This window comes from Chlamydotis macqueenii, chromosome 20, assembly GCF_036417535.1.
Source record: "Chlamydotis macqueenii isolate bChlMac1 chromosome 20, bChlMac1.mat, whole genome shotgun sequence".
Taxonomy (NCBI): domain Eukaryota; kingdom Metazoa; phylum Chordata; class Aves; order Otidiformes; family Otididae; genus Chlamydotis; species Chlamydotis macqueenii.
In genome coordinates this window covers 5,184,849-5,199,891 of record NC_141575.1, presented here as the reverse complement: position 1 = coordinate 5,199,891, position 15,043 = coordinate 5,184,849, and the positions used below count along the sequence as shown (strand labels likewise).

At 52.8% G+C, this 15,043-nt stretch overlaps 1 protein-coding gene across 2 annotated transcripts in view; it reads left to right on the top strand.

Annotated features, from left to right (window-relative positions):
- Positions 1-13,293, top strand: part of NTNG2 (netrin G2) — a 47,060-nt gene extending 33,767 nt beyond the window's left edge. Inside the window, exons 5-13 of one of the 2 annotated variants that reach the window (XM_086763772.1) lie at positions 1,652-1,792; positions 3,974-4,042; positions 6,015-6,089; positions 7,246-7,320; positions 8,633-8,698; positions 9,220-9,294; positions 10,987-11,154; positions 11,558-11,692; positions 12,170-13,293. In XM_086763772.1, coding sequence (XP_086619898.1) covers positions 1,652-1,792; positions 3,974-4,042; positions 6,015-6,089; positions 7,246-7,320; positions 8,633-8,698; positions 9,220-9,294; positions 10,987-11,154; positions 11,558-11,692; positions 12,170-12,393 — 1,028 coding nt within the window. In that variant the 3' untranslated portion in view covers positions 12,394-13,293. The remainder of the gene's footprint in view (positions 1-1,651; positions 1,793-3,973; positions 4,043-6,014; positions 6,090-7,245; positions 7,321-8,632; positions 8,699-9,219; positions 9,295-10,986; positions 11,155-11,557; positions 11,693-12,169) is intronic. The other variant, XM_086763771.1, reaches the window with a different exon arrangement.
- The last annotated feature ends 1,750 nt before the right edge of the window (positions 13,294-15,043 follow it).

Below are 15,043 nucleotides of genomic sequence, written 5' to 3'. Positions count from 1 at the left end.
ATGAGGTTCGTTAGAATGGCAGCCGGAAAGGAAATAAAAAAAGACTCTTCAAAACCACCAGTGCTGGCTGTGAACTTTTCCCCCCCAAGTATTGCAGACTTCTGCTCTGAGAAGGAGCTGGGGTTGAATTATTTGGCGTAGCATCCAGTCTAGGTCACCTCGGGCTATCGATAAATGCGTACATCTGCATGTACACGGGTACGTATACGAACATATGTCTGTGAAGCGTCGGCAGCGAAGACGGTAGAGCTCTGTGGGGATTTCTGTTGAAAGATTGATGGTGTGATAGCACTCCTTATTTAACAAAGCTGGAGGTAGTTTGATATCAAAGAGCCTGGAGTTTTGGGTAAGCAGAAGCTTGGCTTTGGATTTTGTGGCTCGGAATTACCCTCCAGAAGAAACAAATTGGAGAGCTGAATGAATAATGGCATCTTTGGTTTGCAAGGGAGCAGGAAGAACTGGAGGAGAAATAGTTTCAGAGAAATGCAAATGCAATTAAGAAAAATGCACCTAATTGAAAAGTGGAGGATGGTTTTTCTGGGTAACTGAACCACATTTAGATTTTAAGCAGGTAAATTTAAATGGTTAAAAGTTTCAACTAAAAAAAATTAAGTCTCCCTTAAGTAATTTAGGATTTTTAAAAGTAAATGTTTTAACAGTCCAAAATACTCTTCGCTTTTCCAGTCAGAACCATTTTGATAACTCTTTTTTCCCTCCTTAACAGAGCTCGGCATCCTCAGTGCTACCTTTGTTTCGCTGCAAAGTGTTTCCCGTCAGAACGCTCTGCTAGGGAAAAGCTGGGGGGGTGCTGGGAGCAATGCGCAGGAGCTGGACAGGAGGGATTTGTGTCCAAGGCCAGTTAAGGAGAGATTATTTAGCTTGCCCAGGAGACTAGGAGTGACCTAAATTAAGTATTTAAACTAGCTCAGGGCTATTATGAAATTAAGCATGATAATCTGCATGAAGCAGTGGGACAAACAAGGACAGGAGGGCAGCAGGTGTAAGTTAAGTAGGAATTTGTGTTCCCGGTGTTATTTTTGTTCGGGCTGTTGTGAGCGCGGTGGGGTGGGCACGGCACCAGGATTGCTCCTGCACAGCTCTGCGGGGGCTTGCCGACTTTCAGCCACCAATTTATTTGGGAATTAATCCATGCCAACGGCACGGGTTGGTTTGGATGGTGCCGGGCAGTTCGCTGCCCGTGGGGCGGCAGAAGGGACTGGTGCTGTTTCCGGAGCCGGGGCAGGCAAGGATCAGCCATCTGACACGTAGCCGTCAGGCAGGGTGGGCTGGGGGCTCCTCTGCGCCTCCCGCCCCTCTTCACCCCATCTCTGCCCAGGCGTGCTTTTGTCTCCCCTTTTCAGCTTAATTGGCAATTAATTTATGATAGAGCTGTAAGTATTTAAGCCAATATCTGCACCAAGAGAGTAAGCTGATACGGCCACAGCTCCGGCCCCTGCACGCGCTCGCTGCATCCAGCGTCATCGAGCTGCCATCGCCTTAATCCTCTCGGTGCCCCAGTTGTAACCGCGCGGAGAAATCGGTCACCAGTCCAGGCCCGGCAGCGGCGGGCTCATGGGCGTGCAGGCTGACAAGGAGACCCTCTGTTCCCCACCCCAGTAAGTGCCTCCTACCTCTTCTCTTTGCTTGCTAGTGTATGAGCGACCGCAGCGGGTTACCACTGCAAAAAACACCACCACCACGCCAACGCCCACCACCACAACCACCACCGCAACCACCGCCACCACTACAACCACTGTCAGCACCCCCCTACCTGCCACCACCACCCAGCCAGGTGGGTGCCACGCTCCCTGCCTTGTCAGAGGGCCAGGACGCTGCTGCCAGGCTCCTCTTTTCGGCTGCTTCCCATCCTGGCTCCTCCAGTAGCGGCAGCGAACGCGTGGGGCTGCTGTGTCGGTGGCCCTGGTGATCTGCTCTGTAGGATGATAAAGGGACATGGATAAAAATCACCCTTAGTCCACATCCCCCAGCCTCTGGGCAGTCCTGGTGTGCCCAAGGACACTTTGACATGTGTAACAGGAGCTGGGAACAAGCGTCGTGGTCCCGGTGAGCAGGGAGCCAGCCACAAAAGGGCCACTTCAAAGCCCAGAGACGACCACGCCAATGGTTGACATCCCCCCTCACCGGCTGATCCCACTCTGCTGTCACTCTGCTACCATCAGGGCAGTGAGAAGTGAAGCCAGGAGTGGATGTAGGGGATGCAACTCTTTTCCCATTTTCCTCTTAATTTTTTTTTTTTTTTTTTAAAAAGAGAAGGTTTTCAAAATCCATCCGTCTTACAGCCATTTGGCAGCGTTGTCCTGCACAGGGTGCTGGCTCTCCCAGTCCTGCAGCAAGTCCCTGCGGCCAGACTCAAGGGTGTAACGCAGGCTGGCTGCAGCTCCAAGGGCAGAACCGCGTTCTGACGTTCCGCACGTGGCCGCTGTACAAGCAGCCAGGGAGCATGTGGGGCTGGAGCTCACACACACCAGAAACATCCTTTCCTAATTCCTAAAATCACCCTGTGGAGGAAAACTTTTGTCCTTTTCCCAGGGGTTCCTCCCTCCCTCCCCACCGTGAACAGCGTTCACTTGTCTTTTGGAAATGAGCAGATAAAACTTAACAGCAGGACATTTTTTTTTAAGCTTCTCGTGGGGGAATTAGACACGCATTCCTCCCCTTGCCATGCTTTCTGGGCCTGATATTTCCCAGGAGGACGTTTTACACCCACAGTATGTTAGTAACAGTCTGTCTGGGGGAGCTGCCAGAAGCCAGTCAAAGGGATGAGGAAACTTGATCGCATGTTTATGCAAATATAGATATATTCACAGAGGTACCCCGCTCATCGGGAAGCCGAGGGTTTAGCTCCAGCTTCCGCGGAGTTGGGGTGACCCTTGGCAGAAGCGTGGATGTCCGTGGTGGGTTAAGGAGTGCTCCTTGCCCAGGTCCATGTTGTAGGTGTGCAGGAGGAGGCTCCTCCAGCACCCCTGCCCGGAGCTCACACCACCGCCGCAGCCCCAGCACCTACACCACCCTCCTGGGGTCACTTGATTTTTATCCATGCTCACCTGCCGCAGCAGTTGGGGTCTATATTTCGCAAGTGCTGTGTGCGTGTGGGTGGTGTGTTTAGTATCTATCTCGTGTACGACTTGCAGTCCCCTGCCTTGCTTGTGTCCTTCGTCTGGGGTGGGCTGTAAGGGCCCTGCCTGGGGTTGGGAGGTGTTGGGGGTAATCAAACTGTTCTGAGGGACCTGGGAGATGTCCTGCACCTCAGGGTTTATTCCTTCTCAAAACCTGCTTCCTGGGCAGAGAAAATGCTTTCATTAACTGATGGCAAGGGACAAAATAAATACATATATCGCAGCCCAGCCGTCACTTCTCTGGCTTGTTAGGGGCAGGGCTGAGCTCTGAGCTCCTCGACTCCATCTAGACCCCCGTCCGTATTTCTGCAGAACCAGGTCTCACCCCAAAATGGTGTGCCTGGGGATGGAGACAGTCCTTGGAGGGGCTGCTCCAAACAAGAAGGTAATCAGGGACAGCCAGCAGCTTGGGGACCTGCTCTCTTACCTGAGCAGCATGCTGGGTTTGCTACCAAAGGTCCATCGTGTCTTCAACCAGCAATAGCGAATCAAGGTACCGCCTAATTCTGATCTGCTCTTGACCAGAGACCTTCCTCCCCCTCCAGTTCTGCAAAATGTAAAGTACATCTTTTAACACCATGGCATCCCCAAGGGGCTGTGTAACTCGCTTGAACCTTGGGGGAAACACTGAGGAAACACCTCATTAAAGAGGTGACCCTTCAAGCTCCTGGTAAGATGCCCATTTGCAGTAGATGCAATAACTTGGAGTCCCGAAGCCATCTTAAAAAAAAGAAAAAAAAAAAGTCCTGTTAGAGCCCTGCCCCATCCCTGTGCCATTTCACTCTCTAATTTACACACTGTCTTTTGCCCTCCGAATTTCTGCTTCCCACCATAAGCAAGCATCATCAAACCAGCATCTGAACTCGCTGCCTCTGTGCCCGTGAGAGAGACAGAGAAAAAATCAGGTATTTAAATCCAGACCGATGTGTTTTTCCCTTCTCCTTCATGCCTCCGCACACTAGTGGGTAGTGGCAAGGCAGAAAGCCACGTAGCACGTAGGCTAGAGTAGATTAGATTTGAGTTGTCGCTGGGTTGCACAGATCTGCTAGACATCTGCTTCCTTCAGCTGCTCGTGGTGTTTTCCGTGGTCAAGGTGGAGCTGTGGTCATGTTCGTAGGATGCTTTTGTGCCCGGGCGCCTGTCGTGGGGTGAGAGGGGGAGAAGACTGAGTTTATGGGCGTCATCCGTGGTCTGAAGGCAGTCGAGGCTGCCAAATTGGGTAAAAGGAAAGGAAAATCACAGAGTTACCCTCAGGAGGATGAATTAAGTGCTATTCTCATTTGCCTTCTGCAGTTCTGTTATTTCAAAACCTTCCTTGAAGCCTGTCAAATTCTTCCTTGCCATTTGTTACTTTTTTCCCACACTGAAAAGACAAAAAAAAAAAGCGCTTCCCCCCCGCCCCTTGCTTCCATTTTCCCCGCCCTGGTTCGTAGCAGTTTCAGCAGTGTCAGTTCACCTCCGGGAAAAACAAAACCAACCTGAGCCCCGCTTGACGGTTCGGAGCTCCAGCAGAAAGAGAGCACCTGGCTTTGTGTAGGTCCTGCAGAAATGGCACCTTGCGTTTATGTTTTGAGAAGGACTTTTTCAGGTCCTTCCCCACTACTCCAGCACTGCTTCCCCTGTGGTTTTTGCTGTAAAGCATGACTTCTTTGTTCAATTTATTCTGCTTCCCCAGAAACCCACTAAGACCAGTAATTTTCATCAGGGCTGATACAAAGCCCGGAGATAAGAGCTGCCCAGTGCTCCCCATTTGTATGACCTGGGTTACAGGGTGGCAGGGAGGAAAACGCGTCTCTCCCCCTCCTCAAAATGTAAAACTGTCCATTAACATCCCAGAGCTACAAGGGAAAGGTTCTCAGAATAATGAGCATTAATAATTTTCCTGGCTCTGTAGATGCGATTGAGTGGAGGTGTATGTGAATGACTAAAAAGCAAAATGCCTTCAGGGCTGTTTTTTATTGTGGCTCTAATTAAACCCTTGCCAATTTGCACAGGGCTTTTTTAATATTCTCTTTAACACCATATTAATATCAATTGGTTTCCACTTTCCAGCTGAAAAGGACAATGTCTATCACCTTCTCTTAGAGCTTGTCATTAAAAAAAAAAAAATCCCTTTTTTTTTTTCTTTTTTATTCTGCATTGTTTATCATCCCCTTGACGAGGCTGGGAAATCACATTTCTCTCCTACTCGGGTTTGTCCTTTGAAACTTGGCAAGGATCAAGATTTTTTTTTTTTTCCCTCCTCCTCCTTATGTTACCCAACTGGAGCTTGAAATTAATAACATGGCTTTTAAAATTTTATTCCTTGGTTTGTTTTCTAGCAAACCTGAAGATTGTTACCAATATTGAGGAGACGAGGAAGGGTTTGGAGCCAGTGGGGGTGAGGGTTTGCAGGGAAATCAAACAAGTGATCTTGCTGGTTTGATTTCTCTTGCAAATTCTTTCAACTGGTATTTCCAAGGGAAGAGCCTAGAAGTTTGGATTAGAAACCAGGACTTTGTGCCTCCATCGTAAGACACCTGCTCTAATTCTCGGTTCTGCTGTTCCAAAGTAAAGCTCCTCAAAGCAAAAGGGTGCAGCTCAGTCACTGAGGTCCTCGGGCAAACACACGGGCAAAACGCTGTGCATTCAGCAGAGCTGAGAACGGGCAGCTCAGCACACCCCTGCCCTTGGCGTGGCAAGGGCTGCCCCGTCCCTCCAGTGCCCGCGGACGCCTCAGCTCCTCAACACCAGCGCTTGCACTGAGCGGGCATGAAAAGCCGTACGGCGCAGGGTTGGGTTGGTTTTGTCCTCCGAAGCTCTGGCTCTCCATCAGAGCGCTGCGGAGCTTCCCCCAGCACACCCAGTAACACAGCTTTCCCCTTTGATGGCTGCAAGACTACACCAGCTTGTCGGCGGCCGCCCCGCTGCAGGTGGGCTCTCCCCTGGCCAAGGCTGGCCCAGGAGCAGAAGGTAGGAGACGCGTGGCTGAGCTGGGTCCTGCCAGCGACTACCAGCTCCCAACGCTCGGCAAAAGCTTTAGTTTCCAGTTCTGCGTCTCTGCTTTCCATGCATCTCTCTGCTCCTCCCACCTGGGAAAAAGCTCCGGGTTTGTCTATGCCCTACACGCCGCTGGTGATGCGGTGAGGCTGGATTGAGCCTCGGGGTTTAGTCGTGTACATGAAAGATGAGGATGGTAAGCGGTAGAAGAAATTGTTCGCAACTTGCTGCTGGGGTGAACAGAGAGGATCATGGAAATCGTGTCATCTCCCGAGACTGGAGCCTGTTTGTAGAGCAGAATCACTTTGTAAATACAGCCCTGTGTCGTTTATAGCAGAGATGCCTTCTTATGTATTTCCTTGCTGCAGGTCTCCCGTGTGACTGCCTAAAGTGAGCTGCTCTGGTGGGAGCCCTGGGAGGCTTCAGGCTGGCTGGCTGAAGCTTCTCCTCCTCGGGGTTCCCACCAGCTCACGCGCTTCAGCAGTTGCCCATTGGTGCTCAGCTCCCATTGCCCATCTGAGATGCCTGTAGCTCTCTCCAGCCATAGACATTAGCATCCCTTCCGGTGCAGAGCACGAAAACTGCTGAAGCTGGGCTCAGGACACAACCCGCTGTTTGGAAATACTCAACCGGGAGACAGAAAGTGCTGAAATCGAAGCTTTCTGGAACTGTTGCACTTTTGGCCCTGTCTCTGGCCTCACAGAGAGACAAACCTGTGTTCAATACAGTAACAGGAGGAAGGCCTACGCCATGGGCGTCGATGCCAGGTGACGCTGACAGTCTGTGCTGAACAAGGTGGGCTTCTGAGTCTTGACAGTGGTCTGCAGATTTAGCTTCTCTCCACGCTTGGACAATGTAATGACCATGTGCCAACACTCGCCCATCCAGCAGCTCCCATGCCCTTCTCTTAGGAGTACTTTTTCTGTCTCTCTTCACACTTAAAGACTCAAATTTCCAGGAGACTTTGTCTCCCGTTTCTGCTTCAACAAATCCTCAACCAGATATGGCTCCACCAACCCACCCTAGGTACCTAGCTAGAGCTTCTAGTGTCCCTTTGCCACCTTTCTAAGCAAACAAGACAGGGATCTGTATTAAACCTGATGTTCTCTCTAACTGATGCCACCATAAGCTGTTCAGCGCCCACCAAACACAGCAACACTTGAACCCAAGCTGAAGCCACCAGATCCTCCCAAGAACATTCAAGGTAAGGCCATGCCTGTCCCCAAAGACAGGGCAGGACAGGTTTCTCTCCCATTGCCCATAGGCCAGGACAACCCACCCATCCTCAGCCTGTCCCACCATCATACAATCTGCTCTCCTACTCAGAGGGTCTAGCTCAGCTCAGTTCTGCTCATCCAGACCCACAGAGATCTTTTTGGGATGTGTTTAGAGCTAGGAGGGCTGCAGAGCTCTCCTGGACCCCAGGAGAGCTCAGTTGCTTTGGGAAGGGCTTTCTTGCCATCGGGCAAGAGGCAGACACCTTTCCCCCCTACAAGATTAATTGGTTGAGATTAATTGGGCTGATTGGCTGAGCTGTCCCAACAGGGCCAAGACTCATTAGCAGATCACTCAGCTTCCAAAACCCCATGGAGCCTCCCTCATGAGGGCCAGGCACAACTGTCAGGGCTTCTCCACAGGGATATGGCCCCCAGGGCCACCTGCAGCACCCACTGCAGAGACGTGGGGCTTTGGAGCACCCTCGGGACCCACTGAGCACCTACTTTCCCTCTGGGCTGCCCCACTTCCCTCATGGTGAGCACAACAGGCCCCGGTCCCCTCGCACTGTGCCAGGCCGGTGCTGAGACCCCTTGAGGAGACGCCGCCATGTTCCCTGCTCAGCCATTGCACCAGGGGATGGAGGAGGTCATGGTGGCAGAGCAGGGCCTGGGCACTGTGATGGCCTGTCATAGGCAGGGGGGCTGTGTTGGTGGAGAAGGGTCTGGACATCATCCCAACCCACCGTGGGACCAGGGGAAGCCATGGAGATCTGAGGAGGCCCCAACACCACAGCAGCCTCACAGATGGCATCAGAGGCAGGAGAGGGCCTGCTCTGACCATAGCTGAGCCCTGGGGATGGGGAGCATGGCCACCTCCTGCCATTACTATCACTGTGGGGATGCGACCGGCACCTGTGGGATGGAGCTGGGAATGCCCACGCAGCACTGCAGCACTGTGTGACAGCTGGTGCACCACAAACACCAGTGGGACCCATTTCTAAACGTCCTGTGGGGCCTCAGCGCTGCTCAACCTTGCCACTTACTGGGATTACCAGAGCACAACAGCCCTCAAGCACCAACCCTCATCAGCTTGATTTGGAAATGACAGCCTTTACCCCCAGCACCCCAGTCATTTGGTGTGGGACAGGGGTCCGGCTGGCAGCCCAGCTCCAAGGAAGCACCGTCCCAGCTGGGGCAGCCCCTTACCCTGAGGGATTATGTCAGCCCAACCGCGCCGGGCTGGCCCTAGGAGCCCTCTCCCCACCACAGCACTCAGAGATGTTTTATGTTCTCGCGTAGCGGCTCCGAAGAGCAAAGCAGGGCGTGCAGCACACTCTGCAGGCAAGAGGCACGGGAAGAAGCCAGGTACGTGCTGGCGGGGATGAGCCGGGCTGGGGCGGCACATGCTTGGCAGCACCCCGTAGCAAGCCCTGCCAGATACCACCTCCGTAGCATTTGTCCTCCTAGCTATACTCCTAGCAGCTTTCTGAGTGCTAGTTGGCGTGACCTCCATCAAACTCAGGCCATGGCCAGTAGATTTTTTTTTTTTTTTTAAGCTGCGCAGACTTGTAGATCCTTATCCTGAACAACCCGATTCACGCCACCAAACGTGCGTAAAGGGGGGGATGTGTGAGTAGCTCCTCCCGGCTCTATGCGTTGCAATAGCGCTGTGCATTGGGTTTGTCATGCATCAGACTTTGAGGAGGGGAGAAGAAGAGGAGAAATGTAGCAGCTACCAGCTGTCTGGTGCAGAAATAGACGCCGGCACTGCCAGAGCGGTGTTCTTGGCTTAGCTCGGCATTGTTCTCGTAGCAGAGCTGCTTGCAGTAGGGTAGGACGCGGAGTGGTAAGCGGTGAGAAACAGCGTGTCTCTGATTTTTCCTAAGCATCCTCAAAGAGCTCAAAACTCATCCGGCTCAAACCAGACTCTGGCCCAGTGGCTCCTATTGAAACATATAAAGGTAAGAGGAGGGAGCGCAGTGCTCCATGGCTCCTGGTCTTCACCCAGGTGATGCAGTCCAGTGGCCTCCAACATGGAGAAGATGGGGAGGGTTTGGCTGTCCGAGTGGTGGTTAGCTGTATGTAGGAGCACATCCCCAGGGTGAAGCAATGCTGGGGAATTGCAGCAGCTAGAAGTATTTGAGCTGAAATTCTTTGGATATTGGTCAAAGATGCAGAAGTTGTTTCACAGAGGGTCAGGATTACGACAGACTCTCAGCTCCTCTTCAGGCAGCTGTGAACCATGGGGAAACCTCTGCCCTGCTCCATCTTCCCTGATCTTCATTTCATTGACACAAGTTTCCTCCTCCAGTCGCATGTGCATGCCAGCTTGCATCCTCCCCTCCCATCCCTCTGCCATCCTTGAATGTTTAATGCTACAGCTTGGACCAAAACCCCACTTCCAAGCCTCCTTCCTCCTCTCCGAAGGCTGGGGAAGTTCAGACCTGGCCGACCCGGTCTCTGCTCACCTTTTCCCCTGCCCATGCTGGCTGGGACCTCCTGACCAGGACATCTGGGCCACAAGGCAGCCTAGGGTACCTCCTCCCCTCCTGTGTTATACTTCTAAACTCCCAGAAAGATCAAGAGCACCAAATCTGACACTGCAAGGTCATCACCATCCCAAGTCATGGTAAGAAAAAGCAAACACAAGAAGCAAGTAATCACATTCCTCCAGCTGCAAATTAAACCTAGCTGGTTAGTTATTAACATTTGCCCACATCTGAGAGAGGTCAGCCCTGGGGACAGGGGCAGCGCTCAGCCGAGTGGTGGTAGCACTTCCCACCTCACCAGCAGCCTTGGCAGGCATCCCTGCGCTGTGCCAGGCAGCCCTGGTTCAAACCCTCACGCGCTTGCCCACCGCCTTTTGAAGGACTCCACACAAGCCACGCTTCCTTGCATAGGCTCATTTTAAGCCTTAGTAAGCTTTACCAAAGCATTTAACCCAAGAGTCATCATACTTCACGCCCAGCAGTGATTTGGGAGGTACGACAGCAAGGGGGCACGCTGAGAAGCGAGATGGAGGGGAAAAAGCCAGAAAGACACAAGGTTTTACCTGGACAGAGAGCAGCTTCAGCTCCACTTCTGCCTTGTCCAGGGCCTGTCCATCGCTGGAGGCAGCGAGCGCTGCTGCAGCCTCTGCCTGCGCCGTCCCCTCCTCGCCGCAGCCTCCAGCGGAGCCTTCGCTGGGGCTCTGCACCCCAGCCCAGCTCCCTTGCAGGTCCTGCAGCCCCACCAGAGCCAAACCAGGCACCAAACTGGGCTCTGCTCATTAACAAGGCAGCTCTTTAATTACCACCTGACTCGCCTCCACAGCCCACTGCCCGCTCCCATGATTACGTATTTCCTTAAAGAGATGGTGTCCTAGGACAGCCGGGGGCTGGCTCCTGCCTGTCCTCACCCCAAGGTCCAGAGCCCCCTGACCCCGCTCTGCTCTCTGAGCAATGACTTCCAGCCCGATCCCCCCGTGGCGGTGAAGAACGGCAGCCGCTGTGCGCACTCATCCTGCCCAGCCCACCCCAGCCCCGCGGTGGCCACGGCCATGGCGTTTCACCCGAGCGGGATCCTCCTCCAAAGCCTCCTGGCTCCTTTACTCCACCCCGCGTGAGGGTGGATGCTCCAGGCCCCACTCCTCAGCTCTTCCCTCCTTTCCGCAGACTGCGAGTGCTACGGCCACTCCAACCGCTGCAGCTACATCGACTTCCTGAACGTGGTGACCTGCGTGAGCTGCAAGCACAACACGAGGGGCCAGCACTGCCAGCACTGCCGCCTGGGCTTCTACCGCAACAGCTCGGCGGAGCTGGACGACGAGAACGTGTGCATAGGTGAGCGCCGGCGGCCTCGGGCGGCGGCACCCGGACGTGGGACAGCTCGCGCGGGACCTCGCTCTGTGGAGTGGGTTTCAGTTCAGCCCCGCTCTGCAGGGTGATGTGTCCACGTGCGTGGTCCCCAAAGGTCTTTGCAGCCCAACAAGGCCTCTCTTCCCTGAAAAAAAACCCAAATAATATCTTTCCAACTTGATTCAGGTGCATTGCTCTACCAGGAGCTGCGTGGCTCCAAAGCGAGGTGGTCTTTGCACCCGTGGCGGTTTGCACTGTTGGAGCCTCTCATGAAACCGTGCCCCCCAGCCCCTCGGTCTCCAACAGCCCTCCCGTAACACACAGCCATGCATGAGCACGCACAAAGGCCGCAGGCAGGGCGGGCACTAACAGCCCTTTCTTTGGCCAGAATGTAACTGCAACCAGATCGGCTCCATGCACGACCGCTGCAACGAGACCGGCTACTGTGAATGCAAGGAAGGCGCCACCGGGCCCAAGTGCGACGACTGCCTGCCCAACTACTACTGGAGACAGGGCTGCTTCCGTAAGTACCCCAGCAGCGCCGCAGGGGGCCCAGCCCACGCCGGAGGGGTGGGACAGGTCTAGAGAAGAAAGGGATCCTCAGCACCGCCGGCTCGGCTGCCCCGTGACGTTCAGGGTGTAGGGTGAGCAGACTCCAGCCGTTCCTCCCAAATCCAAAATGAGTTGGTAGCTTTGGCCCTGGGGTTTGCAGCCCCCACTGTGTTCCTCTGGCCTTGGAGCTGCTGAAGTCAGTTGTGGCTGACTTTACAGCAAGAGATTAGATTTTTTGGGCTGGAGCCTTTCACAAGTGTTAAACCATCCTGGCTAGTGATTTTAGCTCCTGGCTAGTGTAATTATCCAACCTGCGCTGCAAGGGCTGGATGATTTAACCCCTAGGAGACAGAGAAGAAAGCCAAAAGCTTCTTGTTTCTGCTGCAGTCAAGGTGTTTAACATAGCCCAGATTAACATCCGTGCCCTTCTCTCCCTCCCACCTCGCAGCCAACGTCTGCGACGACGAGCTCCTGCTCTGCCAGAACGGCGGCACCTGCTACCAGAACCAGCGCTGCGTCTGCCCCGTGGGCTTCAAGGGGGTCCTGTGCCAGCAATCCAGGTGCGAGGCCGACAAAAAGGACTGTGACGGTGCCTCCAGCGCGCGCCGCAGCCTCGGCACCGTCCTCCTCGGGGTGCTTGCCCTCCAGCTGCGTGGCTGGGTGGACCTCTGAAGCCGCAGAGGAGGGAGCCCAGCCCAGGCACGTCACCCGAGGGACCTGGGGAGACTAAGGTACTGGGTGGCTCTCCCCACTGTCTCCTCCGCCTTCCTTCACGCTAGGACTTGCACAATGTCTTCTGGTCCACTTTCCAAGCAGAGAGGTATGCAGAAAATGAGGGGCTGACTCCTGGCCACGAAACCCATCCTGGCAGTAGCCAGGGTGGCCGTGGTGCAAAGCCGGCCGCCAAGCAGCGGCGCGGGGACTGCACCAGGCTGTACCGGGGCCACGGTCCCACAGCCCAGCAGGCACACAGGGCTCGTCCTTCCCTCCGCGCAGTGACTCTGCTTCCCTGCTCCGCACAGGGCGACCGGGGGCCGGGGCCCTGGTGAAATAGTGCCGCGATCCAATGGATATTTTTTTTATTATTACTTTATTTACTTTGGTATAGGCTGGGGTGTTCTTTTTTATTTTTCCTCTTCTTAGTGTCCTGTTTTGCAAGAGCCTGTCATGACAACTCCAGAGCCCACAACAGGCAGGGGAAGGGAGGGAGGGAAGGGGGGACTCTGGTCCATCCTCGCCGCGTAGTCCCACATCCCACTATCAGCCTGGCCACGCACATACTGTTGCCTACAGCTCTAGTTGCTGCATCAATTTTGTATTTTCATTGCTGGGTTTTGTTTCCTTGCACTTACGGAGAACGCAGGGGCCACTCGGCATATGGTACGTGAGGAGTGCAGTGTCTTATCCACACATTTCCGTATAGTGTACGGTTCAAATTTGTTTGTTTTTTTTCGTAGAGACTTATTTTTGTTCGGATTAAATGTTATAAAAGAACCACAACGTAAAGGGACATTTTACCATGAGCATTTGATTCTGGTGTATCCTCCTCCAGTAAAGCAACTATCAATTGCAGCGTTTTCCTTTTTGTGTGCAGAGTTAATTACAGGTAAAGACTTATTTTTTTTATTCATAATGTCCTCTTGTGTTTTCTGAGTCACTAGCAAGGTGCACCACATGGTGAGGGAGAGGGGAGGGAGAGAGAGGTTGCTTCATCACTGAGAACTGTTAATTATTTCTCCTAATTACTTTGCTGAACCTAGGTTAGACCGCTAACTGTAGACAATGAACAAAGCCTGAGTGATATATTAAGCACTGGTCTTGTGTTGAAAGGCTATTTCCTAATGAGCCTGCGGCAGGAGAAGGCTGGGTAGTCCAGGGATGCTTCCCCAGAGGGACCTCAGCTGTCCAGCCCCGTTGCAGCCCAGCCCAGAGCTGGTGCCACGATGCACCTTTGCAGAAAAAGCTGTTTATTTGGAGTATCTTCAAGCAGCCACAGCCTAGGACTTCCATATAGAGCTCACAGGGACTAGATCAACTCATTAAAGGCTTATAAACGTGCCGCTGTCAGAGGAAGATTTGCACTCAAGCACATAAATGAAATGAAGGCAGGAGAAACCAGAGACAAGAGATTAGGTAACTCAGTCAGAACAACTGGAACATCATGAACACAAGAGCTTTAATTTTGTCATGTCCAAAGATCTGCCAAACCAGGCGCTGAGTGGAGGATTAGAAGACTGGGAGCAGCCCAAGTTTCAAGAGTGCGAGAGCCTGCATTGTCTTCCAGCGTAACATTGCAGACACCCTGTACACAGCCAGCGTCCCCGAAATGCAGCCACGGAGAGAGGGGCAGTGAACTTACACTTTGAAAAAGGAGAAGAAAACAGGAGCGAAGGCGCAGAGCAGGTACTGTCACATCAAAGAGCAACACCGCTCTGGTGCACATTTTGAGCAGCATTTAACACCACAGAGGCAGGTCACAGGATTTAGTTAATCCACTATAAAATAAAGGAGGGTTCAATTCACTCTCCTGAGATTAGATCTTTGAGGGACTGGGCTGGCACAAGCATTGCTTCCCTTCCATGCAGTCAGTTGCTGGCTGTTGTTACTGACGCTTGCTCTTTTTTCTACTTTCGGATTGCAATATCTTTAAAATCCTCATCCTGACTGTCCCTACAAGTGATAGCACGGAACAGCCTGTAACAAGATCAAGATCTCCAATGGCACTTCTGGAAGGTGAAGCAACATTCTCCTTTCCCTGCACTAGTGTTTTGCTCTAGAATATTAGATTAAGCAACAGAAAATTTACTACTTCATAAAATCATATCCCAGACAAACTCTGCACCCAGCAGATCCCCTGCAAACGCACACTTTTATTGCGATGCAAGCAGGAATGTGCCAAGCAGCAGCAGCACTGAATTCACATAGAAAATAAGCTCAGCAGAGCACAACGAAGCCCAGAACAGCCCAAGAATGAAGACTGCTGAAGGGGATACACCACTGCACAAGACATTTTTAGGTTCGGGGGATTTTCTCTTGGTTGATTGGGTGTTGGCTGGTTGGTTTGGGTGTTTTGATTGTTTGTTTGTTTTTAAGACGACATCATCGGCTTCCTAACTCAGCTCCAGAGCCAGTACCACCTCCCTCTGGACCCAGAATACCGGTAATATTCAGTCCTGGACCTTCTTTAACCAAAGCCAAATGAACAGTTCTGTAACTTAAAGCAGAAGTAGAAAGTTGTGGTGCTAAACCTGCCTGCAGATATGCCAAAGGAGACCTGAAAAATGGTGGGGAACAAAATGCAAGTCCACCCTCCACCCTGCTT